Source organism: Dermochelys coriacea, chromosome 3 (genome assembly GCF_009764565.3).
Source record: "Dermochelys coriacea isolate rDerCor1 chromosome 3, rDerCor1.pri.v4, whole genome shotgun sequence".
Taxonomy (NCBI): Eukaryota; Metazoa; Chordata; order Testudines; family Dermochelyidae; genus Dermochelys; species Dermochelys coriacea.
In genome coordinates this window covers 122,502,541-122,526,675 of record NC_050070.1, presented here as the reverse complement: position 1 = coordinate 122,526,675, position 24,135 = coordinate 122,502,541, and the positions used below count along the sequence as shown (strand labels likewise).

At 40.1% G+C, this 24,135-nt stretch overlaps 1 protein-coding gene across 2 annotated transcripts in view; it reads right to left on the bottom strand.

Annotated features, from left to right (window-relative positions):
- IGF2R (insulin like growth factor 2 receptor) overlaps positions 1-24,135 on the bottom strand; it is an 86,720-nt gene that overhangs the window by 13,892 nt on the left and 48,693 nt on the right. For both annotated transcript variants that reach the window (XM_038395599.2, XM_038395602.2), the window contains exons 24-39: positions 21,320-21,463; positions 20,659-20,837; positions 19,233-19,320; positions 17,470-17,682; positions 16,383-16,513; positions 14,802-14,899; positions 13,477-13,613; positions 12,489-12,679; positions 11,614-11,740; positions 10,935-11,060; positions 9,019-9,281; positions 7,685-7,897; positions 6,447-6,596; positions 1,730-1,891; positions 858-1,065; positions 230-376 (exon numbers count right to left, since the gene is read on the bottom strand). In XM_038395599.2, coding sequence (XP_038251527.2) covers positions 230-376; positions 858-1,065; positions 1,730-1,891; positions 6,447-6,596; positions 7,685-7,897; positions 9,019-9,281; positions 10,935-11,060; positions 11,614-11,740; positions 12,489-12,679; positions 13,477-13,613; positions 14,802-14,899; positions 16,383-16,513; positions 17,470-17,682; positions 19,233-19,320; positions 20,659-20,837; positions 21,320-21,463 — 2,577 coding nt within the window. The remainder of the gene's footprint in view (positions 1-229; positions 377-857; positions 1,066-1,729; positions 1,892-6,446; positions 6,597-7,684; positions 7,898-9,018; positions 9,282-10,934; positions 11,061-11,613; positions 11,741-12,488; positions 12,680-13,476; positions 13,614-14,801; positions 14,900-16,382; positions 16,514-17,469; positions 17,683-19,232; positions 19,321-20,658; positions 20,838-21,319; positions 21,464-24,135) is intronic.

Here is a 24,135-nt window from a genome sequence, read left to right as displayed (position 1 = left end):
ACATTTTGTTTTTTTAAATTGCATACTCTTTTCTCATGTTACAGTTTCATCATAAAGGACTTTTACTCACACATCAAAAGTACTGGAAAGGAGGGAGGGAAAACGAGACACACAAAATGATCCTTGTACTGCAAGAGCCATGAAAAAAGAGCCTTGGTTTAAACTGAGAATCAAGACCAATAGACACACCCATCATTTCATATCTCTGGTAAATGAAGTTCTTACTAACCATTTCCACAAAATCCCCCTTTTCCATCTTTGTCATAGTCCTTAGTTGTGGCACACCATCGCTGATTTTCTTCATCCACAATACAGTCCTCATAGCTCTGGCCTTTGTATTTGAAGGGGAATACACAAAGCTCACCTTTTTCAGTCACTGTAAATGGAGGTGACACCCCTTGAGACATATGCTCTGTAGTTACCATGTGTAATGCCAGGCAATAAATCAACAGCAGTTTATAATTCGACATTTTGTACTCTGTTCTGTTTTAAAAATCCATCAGCCCAGCATTCAGGCACAAATACAGAAACATCAAGTCTAAATGCAATCAAAGATTACCCTTGCAAAGAGATACAGTTTAACTTTCTGGGCAAACAGCTAGGGCCTTCATTGAGCCACTTCAAACAGACATATGTAGCAAAGGCTATATTGAGCATAGGTAAATAACTTCATTGCAGAGATCAGTAATAGAGCATAATGTTTTATGTTTTTAAGGTGATTAATTATACAAGAGCCAGGATTATATCTTCCTACTGCTAAACTGTTTTTTCCTGGCAGTTTTTCAGCTGCTCCGTGTCCTAATGGGACCAGACCATTTTTTATGTAAAATTACCTACAGCCAGTTACAGGATCTCACCTGGAGGGCACCGATCACCACCGGTATACTGCAAAATGACAGTTTCATCCTGATGCCTGTAATCCATTTTCATTTCCTTTACGATTCCAAATGAAGCAACACTATTTTCAGAGACCAGGCACACTGCTCCATCTCTGCATTTTCCCTGGGGCACATCGTCTGCTTCAGCACACACCCCAACATGGTAACTGTTGGATCCAGAAGATACCTGTAGAGGCATCCACAAGAGATTCGTATGTCACAAAGATAAAACACTCTAGAGCCCAACAGTCAATACTCTGAGAATTACCCACATCCTTTGTATACTTGAAGTCTTGTAAAAAGTTTAGATGACAGGGATTGGACATTATTTTACAGAAAATAGTTTTAAGACCATAGGGAAGAAATATACCCTACAGTTTAAAGTTTTATTGTACTGAGCCACATTAATAGGTCAGCCTTGCAAAACTCCATAATATTACTGTAGCACCCAGGAGGTTTTATGAAAATTGATTGGCCTGTGCACAAACATCCATTTTTTAAAATTACAATGCCTAATAATGGAAAAAGATAACGATACTTCCTCACTAGTGGGAGAAAAGATACCCCAGACAAGTAGAATTTTGCAAGTCTAGTAATAAGCATTTTATGAGAGACGGACTAGAGCTACTAGTACATAGTTTTGTCTCCACTATAGGGCTGCTGTTTGGAATGGCACCACAACTTAACACTAGTGGCTCTTGGAGATGGCACAAAAAAGTAATGCACATGCCTCTTCATCTCGATTTCCTCAGTTCACATGACTAATTCAAATGAATATTACTGCTTTAGTTTCAACGCAGGCTATTCCCCCACTTCTGATAACAATAGCCTCAACACTGTGCCAACGTTACCTTATATGAGCGTCCAGAAAGGCTGGACAAGTTAAAAGTGTAGTTTAACTGCTCATCAGTCACAGAGCAGCCCAGCATGTCCACTTTATCTGGACACACTAGAGGAGTGCCCCACTCGAACACGAAACTGCAGTCAGATTTTCGTATCATGTTTGGCTTGCCCTGTTACAAAACACAGCAAAAGCATTACAATGAACTCTGTGTGGGTTTAATTATTTCTAGTTATCTTTGGGGGAGGGAGGGGAGCAGAAGGAGAGAAGACTCCTGATGGCAGGGCTGTTTTTACTAATTCCTTGGCTCAGGACTACAACCAGCACAAAATGGTAAGATGTCACAGTCACAGTCACGAGCAACGAATTATTCAATCATATCACCCATTTTCATGGCTTTCTAGAGCTGTGTGGAAGACAGAAATGCTGTTTTGCAAAGTATTTTGAGATTCCAAATTTTGGCTTTGTTTCATATCAGAACAAAAACTGAAAATTTGAAAATTCTCCAAAGGAAAATTCAGGGTTTTGGGGTTTTTTTTAAGTTTTGTTTAGAGTTTGACTTTTGTTCTATATTCATTCTTCTTCGATTCCTACCTGTCACTTCAACAGCAACAATAGGGCTGAATGAAGTCTTTCCACAACTTTCTGTCGTGTACTAGCTTCACAGCTTGATTCAGAACCTCTCTGTTCTACACCATATCTATCCAGCACCTTCTTGGTTCTTTGCACTCTGGTTTGGATAGCCGTGCATTGCATCCTTTCCAGGTCTATCCTTAACTTGCGTCCAAATCATTGTAGTTGTTTTTCTTGACTCATCTGTAACAGCGTTATTTCTTGCCCTAATCATTTTCTCATATTCTTGTCTTCTTGCCCTAATCATTTTTTTGTTTGTTTTCCACTGCCTTGAACCTCAGTATTTCCCTCAGCCAGTTCATTTCTGTAGTCAAAATCTTTCATTCATCAGCCTTCCTCATACTCCAGCATTTCGACCTGTACAGCAGTATCGGCATGATAGTTGTCTCATGTACATGGATTTTTGTATTTATTGAAATGTCTTTAGCCTTCCAGATCTTGCAGAGAGTTTTCTGAACTCTGTAGCAGCAAGTCTGATTCTTCATTTTATGGCATCTTCAAAATTCCCATTTTTCAGTACTAGTCCTCCAAGGCAAACACGTTCCCACTTGTTCCAGTTCTGTGTCTGAGTTTGATCTTTACCACTTCCTCTTGTCTTCTAATTGCCATAATTTGTTTTATAATATTAACACATTATATACAATAAATAAAGAGTTTAAGAGAAAGTAGTTCCAAAAAAAAAAAAAATTGAGATGTCCTGATAATGCTGAAATGTCCCATTTTGACATTTTTGGAACTTTTCACTTTTGGTCCTAAACAAAATTTTGGAGAAAGACAGTTTCAAAAAAGCATTTTGATAGAAAAATATTGATGGAGATATTTTTCTGACCAGCTTTAGTCTTTATTAGGGCTGTCAAGTGATTAAAAAATTAATCACGATTAATCGCGCTGTTAAACAATAGAATACCATTTATTTTAAATAATTTTTGGATGTTTACTACATTTTCAAATATATTAATTATATTAAATATAATTAACACAGAATACAAAGTGTACAGTGCTCACTTTACATGTGTTTTATTACAAATATTTGTACTGTAAAAAACAAATAGAATTTTTCAATTCACCTCATACAAGCACTGCAGTGAAATCTCTATCATGAAAGTGGAACTTACAAATGTAGAAGTAAAAAAACCCTGCATTCAAAAATGAAACTATGTAAAACTTTAGAGCCTACAAGTCCACTCAGTCCTACTTCTTGGTCAGCCAATCACTCAGACAAACAAGGTTGGTTACAATTTGCAGGAGATAATGCTGCCTGCTTCTTGTTTACAGTTTCAGAGTAGCAGCTGTGTTAGTCTGTATTCGCAAAAAGAAAAGGAGGACTTGTGGCACCTTAGAGACTAACAAATTTATTAGAGCATAAGCTTTCGTGAGCTACAGCTCACTTCATCGGATGCATTTGGTGGAAAAAACAGAGGGGAGATTGATATACACACACACAGAACATGAAACAATGGGTGTTAGCATACACACTGTAAGGAGAGTGATCACTTAAGATGAGCTATTACCAGCGGGGGGGGGGGGGGAGAAAACCTATTGTAGTGATAATCAAGGTGGGCCATTTCCAGCAGTTGACATGAACGTCTGAGGAACAGTGGGGGGTGGGGAACAACATGGGGAAATAGTTTTACTTTGTGTAATGACCCATCCACTCCCAGTCTCTATTCAAGCCTAAGTTAATTGTATCCAGTTTGCAAATTCAGCCCCCAACTAAAACCTCTCCAATGCATCATCAAGGATCTACAACCTATCCTGAAGGACGACCCATCACTCTCACAGATCTTGGGAGACAGGCCAGTCCTTGCTTACAGACAGCCTCCCAACCTGAAGCAAATACTCACCAGCAACCACACACCACACAACAGAACCACTAACCCAGGAACCCTATCCTTGCAACAAAGCCTGTTGCCAACTCTGTCCACATATCTATTCAAGGGACACCATCATAATGTGGCTGATGTGATTAGGCCCTATTAGAGGCTCGTTCACCTGCGCATCTACCAATGTGATATATGCCATCATGTGCCAGCAATGCTCCTCTGCCATGTACATTGGTCAAACTGGACAGTCACTACGTAAAAGAATAAATGGACACAAATCAGACGTCAAGAATTATAAGATTCAAAAACGAGTCAGAGAACACTTCAATCTCTCTGGTCACTCGATTACAGACCTAAGAGTGGCTATCCTTCAACAAAAAAGCTTCAAAAACAGACTCCAACGAGAGACTGCTGAATTGGAATTAATTTGCAAACTGGATACAATTAATTTAGGCTTGAATAGAAACTGGGAGTGGATTTCTGAAACTCTTATATCATAGAATATCAGGGTTGGAAGGGACCTCAGGAGGTCATCTAGTCCCACCCCCTGCTCAAAGCAGGATGAATCCCCAAATTTGGCCCAGATCCCTAAATGGCCTCATCAAGGATTGAGCTCACAACCCTGGGTTTGGCAGGCCAATGCTCAAACCACTGAGCTATCCCTCCCCCTGGGTCATTACACAAAGTAAAACTATTTCCCCATGTTATTTCTCCCCCACCGTTCCTCAGACGTTCTTGTCAACTGCTGGAAATGGCCCGTCTTGATTATCACTACAATAAGTTTTCTTCCTTCTCCCCCCGCCCCTCCTCCTGCTAATAATAGCTCATCTTAAGTGATCACTCTTCTTACAGTGTGTATTGTAACACCCTTGTTTCATGTTCTCTGTGTGTGTATATAAATCTCCCCACTGTATTTTCCACTGAATGCATCCGATGAAGTGAGCTGTAGCTCACGAAAGCTTATGCTCAAATAAATTTGTTAGTCTCTAAGGTGCCACAAGTACTCCTTTTCTTCTTGTTTACAGTGTCACCTGAAAGTGAGAACAGACGTTTGCATAGCACTGTTGTAGCTGGGGTCACAAGTTATTTACGTGCCAGATGCGCTAAAGATTCATATGTCCGTTCATGCTTCCACCACTATTCCAGAGGACATGCTTCCATGCCGATGATGGGTTCTGCTTGATAACGATCCAAAGCAGTGCAGAGACCTGATGCATGATCATTTTCATCACCTAAGTCTTGAGTGGACTTGTAGGCTCTAAAGTTTTATACTTTTGTTTTTGAGTGCAGTTATGTAACTAAAGAAAAATCTGCAGTTGTAAGTTGCAATCTCTATTGTGAAAGTGTACTTCAGTACTTGTATGAGGTGAATTGAAAAATACTATTGCTTTTGTTTATCATTTTTACAGTGCATATATTTGCAATCAAATATAATGATATAAAGTGAGCATTGTGTACTTTGTATTCTGTGTTGTAATTGAAATCAATATGAAAATGTAGAAAAACATCCAAAAATATTTAATAAATTTCAATAGGTATTCTATTGTTATAAATGTGATTAATCGCATGAGTTAACTATGATTGACAGCCCTAGTATTAATATAAAATGTGTATTTTTAAATGTAACCGAACACCTACATTAAAAGAACATTTAAGATGTATTACATTTCCTGTCCTGAGTCCCTAACCAGGCAGCTTTAACACTTCGTAACAAGGTATCTTTGGTCTTTAAATCAGGGAAAATGGCACACAGGGTACAAAGGAAACATTCAAATAAATTCTAACATTTTCCTCCAAGAGGCAAAAAATTCCACTCCTTCCTTTTGGTACAGGGCTAAGGCTGATCAGAGACAGTATTAAGAGGAAGTTTAATGTTAACAATAAGCTTCACTAAACTAATTAATTTACTAAGCAACGTCTCAGATAGCTTGCAACTTGCATAATTTGCCACCTACCTAAAAATATGCATCTTAAAATAAAAGAACAAAGGACTAATTTTCTTTCAGGCCATAAAATGCGAGCTATCTTCTGAAGCAAAAACATGCTTGCTGTCTTTTCATGAAGTACTTTTATTTTTTTCCCCCTCCCCTTCTTACTAGTTTTGGTCGGAGTTTAAAATAGAAATTCACTACGGAAGAGCAAAGTTTACACTATCTCATTGGTTACTTCCCATTTTGCAATACACTTCATATTGTTCCTTTTTCTACACTAAACAAATATGTATTTTCATGTAAAAATGTAAAATATGTAAAATATAAAAAAAAAGTTTACCAGATTTGTTCCTCTTTTACAATGGAATACAATAAGAGAGTTGTAATTGAACATTTTGTCTCCTTCACAAGGGGTTGTACTGTTAAAAGTGATATAAACTTCATTTACAGCGGGATTTATTTTTGGAGGTTCAGTGATGCGACCGATATCCTAAATGAGCAAAAACATTGATTAATGACAGCATATTAAATACTGCAGCCCCAGTTTTCAGATGAGCCAAATAGCTGCATCTTCCATTGACTTAAGTGAGAACAGAGGTACTGAGCACCTCTGAAAATCATGCCCTATAACAATTGCTCTCCTTGATGTACTCTGATTAGATCTTAAAATAGAAGATGACCACTCACTATGGTAAATGGGTAAGCTTGAAAAAGCAGCACATAATAAAACCAACAAAATTTCACATCTTGTGTGCAAGATGTGTCATTAGGCCAAGAAAGAGTGCTGTTTTCAAAGTAACAAACGGGTTTCTTACAAGCCATCATGGAAGCATCCAAAGTCTCAAGTAAAGAAATTTTGTCATTTAAAATACTACCTTCATTTGCTCACAGCCTTTACAAAAATGTGCATCAAGAGTCAGCAAGTTAATCTTCACTAAGATTCAGCAAGAGAAAACTTCAACATCCCTAGCAACCTTCCTTATGGTGGGGGGTTAACATCACCTTCAAATCGGATTTCACCTTCAACAGTTGCTTTGCAAACCATGATATCTGGTAGTCAAGTGTTCACATAAGATTTTGAAAGTAATTCACCTGTAGTTACATTTCACTACACACTGGGACACATACAGCTTCATATTTAGGACACACTATTAATTTTATGGCTAGCATCTTTTCTCCACCATATACAAGCGACTACTTAAAAGCTTTCTGCTTACCAATCCAAACACTTAGTAGGTACTGCTAAATATAAACCACAAATGAGACATGTTTGGCTAACATTTTGGGTCTATCCCAGTGTGAGCTGTCGGTATATATCACAGGAGACAGAAGTCTGCAATGCCAGTGGATCTTTCCAACTCAGAGGATAGCCATGGTGACATAAGACGTGGACACAGTTTGGGGAGAAGTGACAAATGATGTGATGGGGCAGGATTTTGCAGATGTAGTTTTAATCAACCTTTCCCCCAAAACTCATAATCAGACCAGTTTCATTGGGGTAAGAGATGTTCTTCAAAGGAGTTTTCAGAGTTACAGGATTTCAAAATATTTCAGTGGTGATAGTTACACCGTACTTACTATGGGGGGTCCAGTAACAGGAACCATACAGACAGCCGCTCCAGGTGGGCAGTTGACATCTGTGATTGGATTCAGAGGCTCACAGATGTTAATATAGAAATCTGGAGTGAGGTCAGTTAAATCATCATCATCAAATGCTTCATAATAACCAGTTCGATGAATTAGAGGGGAGAGGTCAATAATTGCGCTGCCATTCATCACTGAGCATTTCACCTGATAGAAAATAAATGTGATGCCTTTATGGGAACTGTTTATTATGCAATGATACTTCCTTTCTCCCTCTGGCCAGAGTTAATTTCAAAGTGGGATTAAATTTCAAATTCAATTTGGAGAGCCTCTGAATAAAACTGCATTTGTTGCTCTTTGCTTAGCTACTGACAGTAATCTACATAATTTATATTTGTTGGAGGAAATGGGATTTTCTTCTTATTTAATGTTTATGACTTAGGGCCCAGATTTGCCACTAAGAAAAAGAGAAATGAAGCATTGGTGTGTAATTTCTAGTGAAGATAGCCATAAAAATGTCTCAAAGGGTCAGCAAACTCAGTAGCAATCTCGAAATCAGTACTGGAAGTACACTTCAAGTTCAGTATTTAAGCCATTTAATTCCAATCCAGTAATTTTTTCTTCATTGTACAATCAAGTACACTTGTTCTCATCGTGTTTATACTTTCTGGCACCAAGAGAATCAGAGAGTTTCTAAGTTTCTCAAATCATATGAATGTTTTGGGGTTATGAATGGTAGCTAGGAAACAAGCAACAACTGCAAAATATGTCAGATTCATAGACTTCTAAGGCCAAAAGGGACCATTATGATCATCTAACCTGATCTGCGTAACAAGCCACAGAGCCTCACCGTGAAATTCTTGCAACAGGCCCATAACTTCTATTTCATCTACGGCATATCTTTCAAGACAAAGATACTCAATAGTGAAATGAGTTAGCTTACAAGCTATCAAAGTGTGTCACATTAACTCAGAGGTTAACATCTGAAAATGCCTTTTCTGTTCTTGTTAAGAGGACTCTCAGATTGGTCAATAAGCACCAAAACTAGAAATCCTTTGGTTACAAGTACTACCTGGTAGCAGACTTGTACCTTTCACTGTAACACAAATTATACTCTCTGCACTTATTGCTAAAAAGACACTTCTGCTATGAACTTCTTTATAAGTTAGGGTACTACACAAGATGAGACCTTTCCCTTGAAATGTAGAATTTACAGACCACCACTTTTGCCACATCAGGACAATGCTAACAAGAAGCAAAATGTTTTTTTCCACTGTACTGTGTCTGTGGTTTCTGTATCAATAAGAGACGTTTGTTGATTCTCTTACCTCCTCCTCACAGGCTAAAGAAGTATGCCACGAAAAGTAATGGGTGCATGTCTGCTCATCAAAGGACAAAAGCACAGGTTGGCTACCAGCTCCAGCATCAGACTTGCACACAAAGCTAAAATAGCTTGTGTGTTTCAATTCAGAGTTTGCAGGACAGGGATCTCCCCCAGAGTAGACAAGCTTCAACAGCTGATCCTCATAAATCAACATTTTGCTCAGTCTTCCAGCATTAATTGGCTTCTGATCACCAATGATGCAGGCACCTAAATTAAGTAAAATGGGGACAAAAGTTATTGGCTAGGAAAGAAAATGAATAATCTGATCGTACCATGTATTGGTATGGTAAATTACAATTGTTCCTTAAATCCTACAGTGGTCTTAAACTAGGACTAAGTTTTGAATTACTACTTTTTTTCCTAAATGAGGCTTACAATTTTTAATTTTTCCAACTTAAAAAAACCCTCTCAATATGGTATCAACTACTTGCACCATTATGTTTAAATATCAACATTTTACAAGCATAAAAATGGAGTGGTGGCTGTAGAACATTCAATCAAGATGAAAGGCAACAGGCAAAAGTTTTAGTATAGCTACTCCTAGTCCTGGCACCCATTCCTCATCTCCCCACAAACATTCAGAACTATCCATTTGCTTCTTTTAAATTATAAGGGTGCAAAGAACATTAAAAAACTGGAAACGGACTTTTTGTCTAAGATGAAATAAGGTAGGTTACTTGTGCATTTGATGGGTGTTAAACCCTTTTGGTATTAGTATCTCTTTATATTACAGAGATCGCTATAAAATTACTCAAAGCAGTTACAGATGGACAACATTTGAAGTGGAGGTGTTAACTGTCCTCCTTTGTGGAATTACACATTTATCTGGCAGACTGCAAGAGCTCTGACGGGGTACTACTGTAGCCACTATGGGTCAGAATATGGAGCCACACAGAGTAGCAGAGGCCATCATATCAGACATGCTGTGATACTTAGCTATAAATGGATCTGTGAAGTGTGGACCATCAGCGTTGGTTCCCTTTTCAATTCTAGGAGAGCGGTTTTTGTCTCATCGACTAAAGATTGTTTGGGAGAGGAGAGCTCTACCTCCCCACCTTCCCCATTAGAATCCCCCAGTCTTGTTGCATCATCAGTGCAAGTGTTTCTACACTAAATCTTAAATGTTGCATGCCATAGGCTTCCAAGACCTGTTAGTAGGTTCAGTTTTACTACATGGTAGATAATGCCTTACCTACTACTGTAGGTGACACTTAATAGGAGAGAAGAACACTGTGTCAGGTCTTCTAGACCAGATTAATCTGCTACATAAAGAGTTATTAAACATCTTCTTATTAGGTCACCACTGGAGGTTTGATTTAGGGATAGGATTAATACCTAGTGTGGATTGCATTTATACTAAATTAGTCCTGGGGGAATTCTGTGCTACTGCGTGCGTGCATATTTAATGCACCCTGCATATTTGTATTTTTTTGTGCAGAAAAAAAGCTGCTAAAATGTTGCTGCAGTTCCACCTTTTGTCCACCAGAGGGCGCTGTGGCACTAGAACAAAGTTGCAGCTTCTGTTCAGACAGGGACTGAGGACTAACCCTCACTTCTCCAAGACAAATATTGTCCATTTCTAACTCCATTCCTAATGTGTTAGATTTCTTACGATTTTCAATGTATTTTTTTTTTAAGCCAGTGAGTCCCAGCCAGGCTACCTCTATCTCCCCCACGTATTAATGCATTATATTCCACTGTCTCCTGCCACTTGTATGTTTTGGTGTTTAATCTTGTGAGGAAAAATAGGTTTTTCTTTAGGCAGAGAGTTTCACTGACTGATCAATTGTTAGTGATGTGGCATACGATATTCAAGCACAGAAGGCAAATTCAGAAAAAAAGCAAACAAAACAAACTTACCAACCCCACTACCACATGGGCTTTTAGCTTCGTTACAAACACTTAACTTAAGTGTTCTACTTCTCTTGCTGTCGTAGATAGTATAGCCAGACTCTCTCTTTAAAGAATTTAGGTCAAACAGATGGCCTGCAGGGAGAACAAGGAAGAATTTACTCCTTTTGCAGAATCAAAATAAATAAAATTGAGTCAAACAATGGCTTTTTAAAGAGATGCTTAAGAATCATAGCCCAGCGCTCCCACAACTCCACAGGATGCCTACCAGTTTTGACAATTATTTGCCTTTTAAGCTACTTAAAAGGAATCCACCCCAAAATACTGGGATTTTCTGAGGCAACAATCTGTTCAGGGTCTGCCAGTAGCATTCATGATAGACCAAACATCTCCAAGAGGCTGAGATTGTAGTTCCTTTACACAATATTTCTCCCACTTGCCTCAAAACAGTTCCCCTTTAGAGAAGGTGAGGGGAAACAACTCATCTCCCAGCACCTGAGAGTTCTCATACCACATCTGGCAGAATGAGGGCAAGCCGAACAGGGTTCAGGGACCTCCCATTCTCCTCATTCGTTGTTACTGGCAATTACAGCTATCAGCGAGTACAAATGCAATATGGTTTCCAGCGGCTCTAACACATCTGAAACACATTGATGCCATGATCATAAAGTGGTCATGTGTCCCTTACCTGTAGCAGGGTTGGTTACTCTGCAGTCATTTTGCATATTTCTTTTCAGAGGACATGCAGCAGCAGTGAACCATAAGAAAGTATATTCACATTCTTCAATAGCAGTTACTAATTCTGGTTTAGACTCCTGAAACACAGAAGATTTGAAAGAGAAAAAAAAAATCAAAGTATCTTCACACAGGCATGTCAAACATTTAAATGTGACAGACTATCCTTACAGCGTTTACCACTTAGGCCAAATCTGTCTAGTCCCACTCTGGTGGGAAAGCACCTGAACTCCTATATTCTGTTCTGGTCATTTCATACTGACAAGGCAGAAGAAGTTCAGAGTAACAGCAACAGAAGAAGTGATGATGGGCAGGAGGAATGGCATGAGGAGATTTAAAGAACACAGCTTGGGGGAGTGGGCTGTGATGACTAAAGAGGTGGGAGCCAGGTAATCTGTAAATACTTTCAGGGTGCGAACACAGAGGGTGGCATATATATTTGTGCAACAAGTTAAATTAAAAAGGAACATTTAGTCCATGTATCGGGGCAGGAGGAAAGGGGTTCTTCAAGAAGTAAGGTTATTTCGGCTGTGTAATACTTTCCCACAGCAAGTAATGGAAACTCCGCTGCTGAGTATGTTTGAAAGCTAGAGAAAATGTTGGGCTACGTACTACAGAGAATAACTCTGCACTAGCAGGCATATTAGACATGAAAAAGACCTTTCTAGTCAGTCACTCAAATTCTAGGAGTCTCAGATCAGGAGCTCAACTCCTTACTTAGCTCCCACAACCAGTTCCAATCCAATTGCACAAAAGGGTTTTTGCCCCACCCCAAAATAGTGGATGCATCACAGCAAGATAAAACCCTACTGGCAGTACCATACTTACAACTCTGCTTTCATCACACTTGAGGCGTAATATTGTTGTCCTCTTGCGAATTTTGTCTGGACATGGCTCCCCATTTACGTACTTTAGAATAGAAATGCCATTTTCCCATTGTGGTCCATCAGCAACCTCACCTAGATTTATATATTTGGAACCATCCACTAAGCAGGCAGCTGCATCCGACGGACAAGACCCTAGACACGAGACAAACGCAGAAAAGTGACGTTTGCTCTCTGTGACTCCATCACCAGCTGTCCCAACAGTTTAGGATGCATGTTTACAAAACATAAATATACCCTAGCAGCAATGTATTATGTTACTCACCAACATCACTTTAAAAGAAATGCTTAGCTTGACTGTCACTTTAAATGGCTGACCTCAGTCTTGAAAAGAACTGATTATGTTGCTTTTCGACACTTAGTCACTTCCACTCATCACCCAGGGCTCTTTGCTTCCTTTATACAGCTTCACCACCCACTCACAGGGTATTGCAGCGGCAGGAGGGGCCAGCCACAGCTGTAGCTGCTAGAAGGGAGGTCTGCTACTGCACAGATCAGCTGCCAGAATACCTGCCCCTAGACACCCGGCCAAGAATCTGGGATCAGCTTGGTGGGGCTAGATAGAAGCAACTTCCTCTAAAGGTCACCCTCCTCCAGTGATGCTCTTCTATGCTTCTTCTTCGCCCACCCCCAAGATCTATGGCGGACTTGGAATAAAAGAGGGACGAGCTAGACAGTAGTGGAGCAAGACTGAGGCTGTGGAGGGATGAGGGTAAAGAGCAGAGCTGCTGGGGAACTCCACCATTGGTTACGATGAAACTGACCCTTCCCCTGCTGCCCACAAGCCCCAGCTGTACCTGTGTCTACTCTGTACCCGGTGATCTTTTGCTTTGCTGTTGGTGCAGTGGGGACAGAAGACAGGGCTGTCTCTCCTCCTGTTTTCATCCCATAACTACCAATGACATTTAAATATATTTTTCTCTTGCTCTTACCTGCACCTGCATGTAGCACTAAGGACTGGCAGACATTAATATAGTATTTTTGTGTTGAGCCAGACATTGGAATAGCTTCCCAGTTTTCTCTATGCCGTGTCAGAGGTGAAAGATCAAATGAGTTTCCTTTGTTGTCTCTGCATTAAACAAACAATTTTACATTTAGATGAATCAAAGCCACCTCCAAAAGCAGACCACCACGCTGGATCAACAATTCTGCACTGATTCAGGGGAAAATGCTACATGCATCTGGAACTCCTGCACCAATAGTAGGTTTCTATTAGCAGCATCCCAACCAGGTCTCACACCTCGTAGGTTTGCCAAGACCAGCCATTAGAGAGGGTGGACCAATGCTATGAAATGTTATGGAGAAACCTTTATCTAGGTCCCTAGCTGGTGTGTCTTACTCACAGTCACAGCAATTGCCAGATTTGGGGTCAGGAAGGAGTTATCCCCCCCAGGTCAGATGGGCTGGGGCACTGGGGATTTTTTCCCTCCCTTCCTCTGAAGCATAGGGCATGGTTCACATGCAATGACCATCTGGGTCTCTCTCATCTAATCAGTTCCCTGCCACTGCAGAGGCCTCTGGCACAGGGGCACCACAGTCTCCCCTGTTCCCTGCCTGTGACACACACAGTTCAGTCTTCTGGGGATTAAATGTTTTAGTCTAACTAAAGTCTCTGGGCTTACTCTAGGTGTATCTGGGTAGAACTTCATGAATCCTGATGTACATTAATTAGATCCTCTAGTCTGAATTCTGGGCTCTTCTGGCCTTAATCTCCATGAAACTATGACCTAGAGAACTATTCAAATGGTTTTACTGGGAAAGCCTCACGAGTCATCTTGCTTCTAGGAGGGTCAGAGAGCACAAACTGGTGTTCAGCTATATTTCAGTACACAGACAGCAAACTCAAACATTAGGTTCCAGTTTCCATCATACATACCCCTCCTTTTCAATAGCTCAAAATCCCAACACCAACAGCTTCATATCATCTCTGGCCTCTCTGCTCCTTCCCCCGCCCAGTCTAACATCCATCTTGCCACTAAACTGTTAAACCCTCCCTAGTTCCCAAAAGCAGTCTATCCTATATACAAAATTAGTTCATAAGCTTAAATTTGTTTTCCCCCATCCCAGAGAACTACATTTGCACTTGAGCATTGCTGTTACGTGTTACAATTTAACCCATTGCTAATTCACACTGGATCAGGTTTGAGAGAAAATAATGGCTGTGATAGCCACTCATGCTGAATACAATGTCTCCTGAATGGGCACGTCACCACAAGCACACCACCACCAGTTTAGGTCAGAGGGAAGCACAGCTTACTTGTAGGAGCATTCTATAGATCGGAAGGGTGGACAGGCATATGGGGTGTGCCATTCAAATAGGTAGGTGCAATCAGGAGTTTCTTTTAGAAACACTGGCTGAGAAAAACAGAACCAGAGAAGTTTATATTTCACATATTTAAATACAGCGGTGAACAAAAATTTCCCCTACTTCCTTATTTGGCTTTCAAACATTAGTGCAGTTGGACAAGACACCAGAGATCTAACGTTACACAGCTGAATGCAGAGGATACCTTCACATGTTATTAGTCCTAAAGTTGTGTATACACAACTGGAGCTCAGAAAAAAGCCAATCAAGGGCATGTAAAAATGTTACCCAAAGGAGAGAATCAAGAACCACTGGCTCTTCTAGCGGATTGTGGGGAGGGAGGAGTAGCAGAGCAGTGTAAGGGCCACTGTTCCTTTAACCAGGAAGGAAAAGGAAAATGAGGGATCAGAGTGGACAGAACTGCTAGCTTCTGCCCAGTTCCTTCCAAAATGGGAGTGGGTAAGCAGAGCAGCCCTAGAGCCACTGGTCCTTTCAGAGCATGGGCTAGGGAAAAAGGAGCAGAGGGATCAGGAGGAGGAGGGCCACCTGCACCTTCAAGGCGATATTAAGGGCTACAGAGACAGCCCTGTGAAGATGTAAATTAATGTCATTTACAAGGGAACAGATTTGGTTCATTGGGGATGGCAGAACTGGAAGTGCCGACATGGCCATAAAAAATAAAGCAGGCCTAGCTTTGGAAAGTTGGGGCTTTTAGGAACAATGCAGTGCAGTAATATATTTCTTCCAGACTAAGAGGCTTAATCCTCTGGCAAGTACTGTACATTCCAGGAAGTTATTCATGCTTTCCAATGCAACTCTTCTGGAAGCATTTGTTTCCAATTGGTTTCAAGCACACTCTTAAACATCAGGCAGCCTTAGAAACGTGGAGTCTACCACAGTCCGTTGGGGCAAGATTAGCATGATCAAGAGGAACATATTTCCCAGAATTCTGTACCTTCTAGTAATTCACTTACAAGGTATGTTTGTTATAAAACAAATAATCTTGGTCAATGTGTAACAAAAGAATAATAAAAAGAAAGCCCTGTTCTTCTGTAGGACAAGCTACTCATCCTTACGCCTTTACACTTTAAAAATCAAATTAATCCCTTATAAAAAGGAAAGATCCTTTCCCAGTCTCCCTTAAAAGCTAGTTCAGGGCTCATGATTCAGCTACTGTAGTCAGTAATTCTCTGGAAAAAGAGGAATGGTGCTAGAGATTTCCCTGGGGTCCCCACATCATGCCAGGCAGACATCCAGATGCCACATCAGTGTGCCCTTCATTTAGCTGCTGATGCATTTTCTATCTAGCCACATTATCCCACAACTAAGGAGGAGAACAAAACAATTTAACTCAGTCGGGGGGGAGGGCGGAGTGTTAGTGGAGGACTACACTTTTCTTGAAACAAGATGCATAGTTTCCCTTGCACTTATCTCCCCAGCCCTCTGAGTCTGGTAACTCATGAGGATAATTTCAGAAACTATTTTTTCTGCAGCTCCTGAAGACTTGTCTCAGTGTACAAAAGATATACTAACCTCCATAGTGTTGTGATCACAATAAAAAAATATGGCAGTTGAGCGTTCATATATTTTGTGGCATTTCTCTCCACTGGTATAGTTGATTTTTATTAATCCATTTTCAAAAGTCAGCTTCTCAGTATACAAACCTTTTAAATTAGATAGAAGCGAATTACTACTTGAATCCAACTATAGAAAGTTAATCCAGTACATTTGCATAGTTATAGTCAATATTTCTGCCAGCAGGGCCACAAGGATTAAGTAAGCGACAGTAATTTTTAAAAAAAAAAAAAAAAAAGGGGATACATTTCTACCAATACTGTCTCAAATCACGACAGACAAGTTACAGGTTTCTGGTGATATTACATTTTTTAGCTACATCAAATAATTCAATCTTCGCTTTGAAAGAAAGAAATTCTATGTAGCAAGATTGTCATAGTCGGAGGCCTCGTGTGCTCTTCTGCAATGTCTTTACCATCATTGCCAGTTAGACAACAGAATGTGCACAGGTTCTTTTCTACTCTGAAAATCATCCTGACATTTTTCACTGAAACCACACTCCATTTGCTAGCCAATGTAGCCACCTCATCTGCCCCTTAACTCCCCTCGAAGCACCACACTGCAAACAGCCTCCAATAAGAGAAGGGACTCCGCTCCCCCACAGCCTGTCATTGACACTTGTGCGTTAGCCAATGAAGATTCACAGAAAGCTGCTCCAGCAAATGCAGTGCTCTCAGTCCCTCCGAGCTCAAAGGGAGGATTGAACTCCCAACTCGAGCTACTGATTCACTGTGGTCTGTACCCTACAGTTCTGTGGCAGTACAGGACTTATTCAAAGCTGACAACTGGATTTGGAGAATCATTGACTAGAGTCAGAAGAAGAGATGGCAAGGACTGCTTCTAGTTATACAGAAGCCATTTTAGGGAACAAAGAAGTAGATGTTGCTCTTTAAATGACGTTTATATCAAGATCTGCTTTGCAGAGGTTCTTTACCTCTGGGAGATGCACAGTAAAGCATGATGCCACTGAAAAGCTGCGCTCACACTTCCAGAGTGATGCAGCAACCGCTCCCCAACTCCTTTTCACTAAATCCAACTACTATACCTGCTACTTTTCTAAGAGACGGGTCTTGCTTCTTTACTTGGCATGATGACACATTGTTCTGATGATTCGGCTGAGGGCAGGCTTCTGTTATTCTCTCACAGACTCTGAAATAGTAGTCGTATTCATCTGTACTCACTTTCTTCTCCTTCCCAGAAAGAGGCCTCAGATCATACACAAAGCTGTACCTTGGATCTTTCACTTGACAGTTATCTCCTTTAAATCAAAGTTAACAGAAGGCTTAAATTGCAAGTAAATTAACACAGCTAAGCACATGTAATATACACTCAGAGAGTCATACATACCCCACAGCTGCAGAGTCAAACCTGCACAAAGGACAGTCCTTATTAGGCTGCCTCCTGCCCGTCACTCCTAAGAACCCTAGAGTAAATTTTGCTCCAAACTTTATTGGAAGGCCACTTCAGTTGAAGCAACTCATTTCTGTTGATCACGTGAGAAGCCACTTAAGAGAGTTTCACTCTTATTTAGCTTTTAGTGACAATTTATTAAGAGAAAAGCTCAACAATCCTTAACCCCTTAAAATTGTTAAATAAAAACTTATAATATTCACTGTTTTAAAGCAATATTCAAAAATAGACTCATGAGGCAAAATATGGCCATGGATCAAAAACTGTCTAGGAAGCAAGACAGAGTAGGATTAAATAGTCAACTTTCATCATGCCAAAATGTTAAAAGCGGAGTGCTGCCAGGTCCAAGACCTTTACTTATTAACAATCTACAAATGGAGAGTGAGTAGTGAGGTAGCAAGGAGGAGAGCAGTTTTGGATGGGCAGCTTATCCCATTTCTGTCTAGTGTAGAGCTCTTACACCTTTCTCTAAGCATCAGGCGGCAATACTGGACTAAGACTACCTCAGGTCTGATCTGCAGTGGCAATTCCTATGTTCAAACACCTTAATGTACATTTACATATTTTATCTGTACATCACAACTTTACTTAAATGGAAGAGTTAGAGAGCAGTTGTGGGTTAAACTGTAACTTGAAGAGCCAAACCCTCAGCTTGTGTAAGTCAGTACATCTTCACTGCCTTCAATGGATGGAACTACACTGATTTATACCAGCTAAGGTTCTGGTGCCACATTTTTAAAACACAGATTTTAATCAAACCAAGATACCTGTGTGTTGAGAATCATCACCGTGTATTTTGAGCTATTCCCTCCACACGCCACCAAGCTTACTAGGTCCCAAATAAAGGTAATTCTAATGGGATTGGCCTTTGCAGCAGTCCTGATCCTACAGCATTATCAAGAGTAACAATAATGGCTCATAGTTCTTTTATAACAAAACTTCTGAATTTTGTTTATACATCATTGACTATTTAAACAGAGAAAAAACTAAGAATTCAGGATCACAATGGCACACAGAAGTTACCAGAAAGCTTCTATGGAAGGCTGGGCATTTAACATTAGAGCTTGAAATAAAAACGTACCCAACCCCTACCAGCATGAGGGCTAAGTTTAGGAGTCTGGGTCAGACACCTGTGCAGCCACACCCTCCCCTAGGGTTACACTTTGTAACTTTCATCGTAAGTGTACGATAAAAGTACACAACTTGTTTGTTTGTCACCATCACAGGTCAGTGGATTTTTCAGATATTAAAAGCTCTCTCTTCATAACCAAGATGAGCCTTTTGTGCTCTGAGATTTTGAATATGAAGGAGCAATTACACAAAAGCATTGTGTTCAAAACTGTTGCAATATTAAGGAATAAGATCACATTTCATATTTAATTCCAGTTGAGACTTTACCTTCTGCTCTGTGGACAGGACAGGCTGCCAGGGTTCTCCATATAAACACAAATTCACAACCATCCTCATGCTGAAACACAGGTGACCCCTACAATACAAACACATGGGGAATAACCACCAGTTCTAATATTTAAAGTTTCTCTTTCTAAGTAAGCAGTGAGAGGGGAGAAGATAAACAAACAAAATCTAAGTGTATTTCTAAGTAATGGAGATTGAATTCAAGCAGACTCGCATCTAATGCCAGTACTTTAACCCTATGAATCAGGTTCCTGAACAAAGCCACTGTTATTGAGTAATAATGGGGAGTCTAGTATTGCACAGCATAAAACTTTATTCGATGGAATAAGGCTGATGAAAATGATTTTCCCTTTTCTGGCTATTAGAATATATTGAAAAACACTGCTAAGCAAAATTTAGAGGCCTCCAATTCTGTTTTTTTTCTGGAATGGAGAATCATAGAATATCAGAGTTGGAAGGGACCTCAGGAGGTCATCTAGTCCAACTCCCTGCTCAAAGCAGGACCAATCCCCAACTAAGTCATCTCAGTCAGGGCTTTGTCAAACCTGACTTTAAAAACTTCTAAGGAAGGAGATTCCACCACCTCCCTAATGCAAAGCATTCCAGTGTTTCACCACCCTCCTAGTGAAAAAGTTTTTCCTAATATCCAACCTAAACCTCCCCCACTGCAACTTGAGACCATTACTCCTTGTTCTGTCATCTGCTACCACTGAGAACAGTCTAGATCCATCCTCTTTGGAACCCCCCTTTCAGGTAGTTGAAAGCAGCTATCAAATCCCCCCTCATTCTTCTCTTCCGCAGACTAAACAATCCCAGTTCCCTCAGCCTCTCCTCATAAATCATATGTTCCAGTCCCCTAATCATTTTTTGTTGCCCTCCACTGGACTCTTTCCAATTTTTCCACATCCTTCTTGTAGTGTGGGGTCCAAAACTGGACACAGTACTCCAGGTGAGTCCTCACCAATGTCGAATAGAGGGGAACGAGCACGTCCCTCTATCTGCTAGCAATGCCCCTACTTATACATCCCAAAATGCCATTGGCCTTCTTGGCAACAAGGGCACGCTGTTGACTCATATCCAGCTTCTCATCCACTGTAACCCCTAGGTCCTTTTCTGCAGAACTGCTGTCTAGCCATTCGGTCCCTAGTCTGTAGCGGTGCATGGGATTCTTCCATCCTACGTACAGGACTCTGCACTTGTCCTTGTTGAACCTCATCAGATTTCTTTTGGCCCAATCCTCTAATTTGTCTAGGGCCCTCTGTATCCTATCCCTACCCTCCAGCATATCTACCTCTCCTCCCAGTTTAGTGTCATCTGCAATAAGAAATAAAATACATTTCGTTACATGCCATAAGACTGACCTATTACCAGGATTTGATTTTTATATAAAATCACCACACACACTTACTAGGGTTTGATCACACTCAAAGAGGATACGTGTAGAATAGCGCTGTTTATCTTTGCATGTGTCACCATTCAAGTAAGTAATACTAAGAGAACCATCGGTAGCAGCTTGAGGACTTATCTGAATAACACCAAGGTTCTGGCCTTTATCAGCAGATTTCACACAAGATCCTATTGCACCACCTGCAGGAATAGGAAATTTTATGTCATGCTGCATTTTCAATTACAGAAAACTCCACTTATGGAGACAATTTAAAAAAAGCACAGTGGATTAAAAAATTCAGTAGCTCATATCAAAGAGTGAGCTGGTCAGGGATCAACTATTTTAAAAGTGTCACCAGTTCATTTGAAGCCAACAGCACATTTAATTCAGAACTTTACTTTGTTTTGTTAGACAACAGACTGAAAATGCACCTTGCTAAGATTATTTATTCATGTTTGTGGTTCCAACAAGTTGTTTTACCAGATTAAGATTAAAAAAATGCCCCTTCTGTTTAATGTATTTATGGCTACCACCTTTGCTATAGCCTGTACTAACAAACTGGTTCAATCCTAAAATAAACACAGAAAGAGATAAATATCAGTTCTTTACTTCATAAAAATTACTCAAGTCATAAAACCACAAGCTAGGAAGAGAGCATTTTAATGCACCACTGTCATCTTACCAGGACATCCGGGTACATAAGGTAGAGGCTTGCAAACATTCAAATAGAAAGTTCTTGTTTTTGCATCTTTTGAAGTGTCTACAGCAATCCAAGGCTCTCCCTCCTTGCTCAAGTCACTTAGATCATACTCATTGCCAGCTGAGTCTGAAATGTATTTGGGACGTACAATAAATTGAGGGGACATTAAATTGAGGACAATAAATATAAAAACTGACCATGTTCTTGTTACAAGGTTAGATGGCTCCTTGATACATACCAAAGTCTCATTACCAATATGAATTTATTAATTAAAGGCAGCAGTTCCCAAACTGATCCATAGGACCCCTACCGAAGGTCCATGAAAAGCTAGCTGGTCAGCCAAAAATACTGGCTCTGTTATACCAAACTGCATGCAGGGTTGCTGTAGCCATGTTGGTCCCAAGATATAAGAGACAAAGTGGGTGAGGTAATATCTTTTAGTGGACCAACTTCTGTTATTGAGAGACAGGCTTTCCAGCTTACACAGAGCTCTTCTTCAGGTCATCTTTGTGTAAACTGGAAAGCCTGTCCCTCTCACCAACAGAAGTTGGTCCAATAGATTATCTCACCCACTTCATCTCTCCTATACCACAGTATGGACAGCTAGAAAATGTATTATATTCTCTTTGTTTTCCATGCAAGCATGGAGGTAGTTGTCACAGAAATGTTATGAAATAGACTTCTGGACCTTTCCTCTCCCATTTGTTAACGTGGTACACTATGGAAAAGAGACAAGAACCCACTCCAAAATTAAGTACACTTGGTAGAGCATGTTTTTAGCTATCTATACTGAGGTGGCACCCGAATAGGATCAGGGTCTCACTGGGCTCAGTGTCGTACATACAGTTCTCAAAGAAATTAATTTTTCCAAGCAAATTTTTTTCCCTTGGCATAGTCTTCCAAATGAGCAGTACATAGATTTAATACTGCCACATGTGGTCGCTTTTATCACTGAATCTGGAAGCAACATTGATTTGTCTGTAGACAGATTCTAAGGGCATAATGCTACTGTTCTCATAGCTCTATGGGTATAAGGATATAATGCTCTATGGGTGTGAAACATGGACCTATTATGAACAGCACATTAAAAATCTTGACAGTTTCTATTTAGAGCTGGACATCAAATGGCAGGTCCAGGTGTCCAACATGGAAGTTTTGTCAAAAGCTGGTTCAGTTGGTATCGAGGGTTATTTGCTTTGCATCCAGCTGATATGGACACACTCATGGACTGGTCGTGTAAGTTGTATGCCCAAGACCAATCAAAACTAACTCTGCATTCTGAATTAAGCTCTGGTAACTAAGCGTGAGGGTGGATGAAATGCTTCAAAAGAAACTGAAACAGGGTCCGCACAAAGTGAGTATTTCAGACAATCTTTGAGCGACTGGCAACTGATCACATTGCATGGTGCTCAGCCATAAGGGTGGGGGTCTACAATTTTGAGAAAAACCATGTTGTGTAGTAGGAAGCAGATCACCAGCTACAGCACTAATGTGAAGCTCAATCAGCACAACCAGGCAAATGGCCCTGTGGTAAGTGTTATTCTTCTTAAACTGGTCTTTGGATCTATGCTATGGCCCATCAATACAAACGGAGACTGTCGACATCCTCTAATTCAGGGTGACATTATTATTATTATTATTATTATACTACTAATAATTAACAAATAATAATAATAATAATAACAACAAATAATAATACAGACCTAGCTGCATGACATACAGACACATGCAAATGACCATACAGCTGACTCTTTCCAGTGCAGACTAAAGAATAGAGTGGTTGTCAAAAGTCAGCTATCAAGCTTGGTAGGGTCAAAATTTCATATATATCTATTTGCAAAGTCAATTAGTTCCTAGCTTTCTCCTAAATCTAAGGCTTTTATGCAGTCTTCTAAAAAGAGAGAAAAGTGTAATACCCTAGGAACACGAGATACTACTGGCATGTAACAGAGGAACCTTCCATTTTCCGGATTCTAATGGGGTTAACAGTTATGAAGAGAGCTGCTTCCTTTAGGTACTACTCGGCTACATAAACGAAGTATTTTAGTCAAACACCTTTTTGAGGACAATCCCAGCTTAGGACACCAAAAAGCTACCACATGGTTTCCAAGTCCTTCATAATCATAAATTAGGAAACATTTGTAGCTTCATCATACTGAGATAAGGAACAAGTTGTTTTACTTATCTAAATAAGCAGCATCACCAATGTGAGTACTCTGGGCACTTCCAACAAATACTTAAAAATACAAACAGTAACCCCATAACATACCAGATAAAGCACCCCTTGAAGCCCAATTTCTTCACTTTCACTAACAATCATCACTATCAATATTTGCTTCTTTAGCAGCCTCCTACCAAAATGTGCTGCAGGTGCAAAAGAAGCTATCAGTAGGGTTTACATGTGAGAAAACAGAGTGGTAAAGAGCCAAGCAACTAGGGAGAACAACAACATGTGACTCAGATGTTGATTACTGATCAAATATACATCCAACGTTTAAAACATTAGGAAAAAAAGTGCTACATTAGCAAACAATAATTAATATGCACCATTAAATAACTGCAGTTTAGCCCTCCATGAGTCAGTCATCTACCCACATGTTTTTACATGCTTATTTACAACTGTAATTACGTTTGAGCTCAATTTTATAAAAGAATCAAAACTAGTGCTAGCAAACAAGGGTTAGTCTAGACTCTTACCTGAAGATGAGTTTCTAAACATTTTTGACCCTACCTCAAAACTTTCACTCATCTCCATAGAAAGCTTTACCTTTCGTTCAGTTACCCTCACCTCCATGATA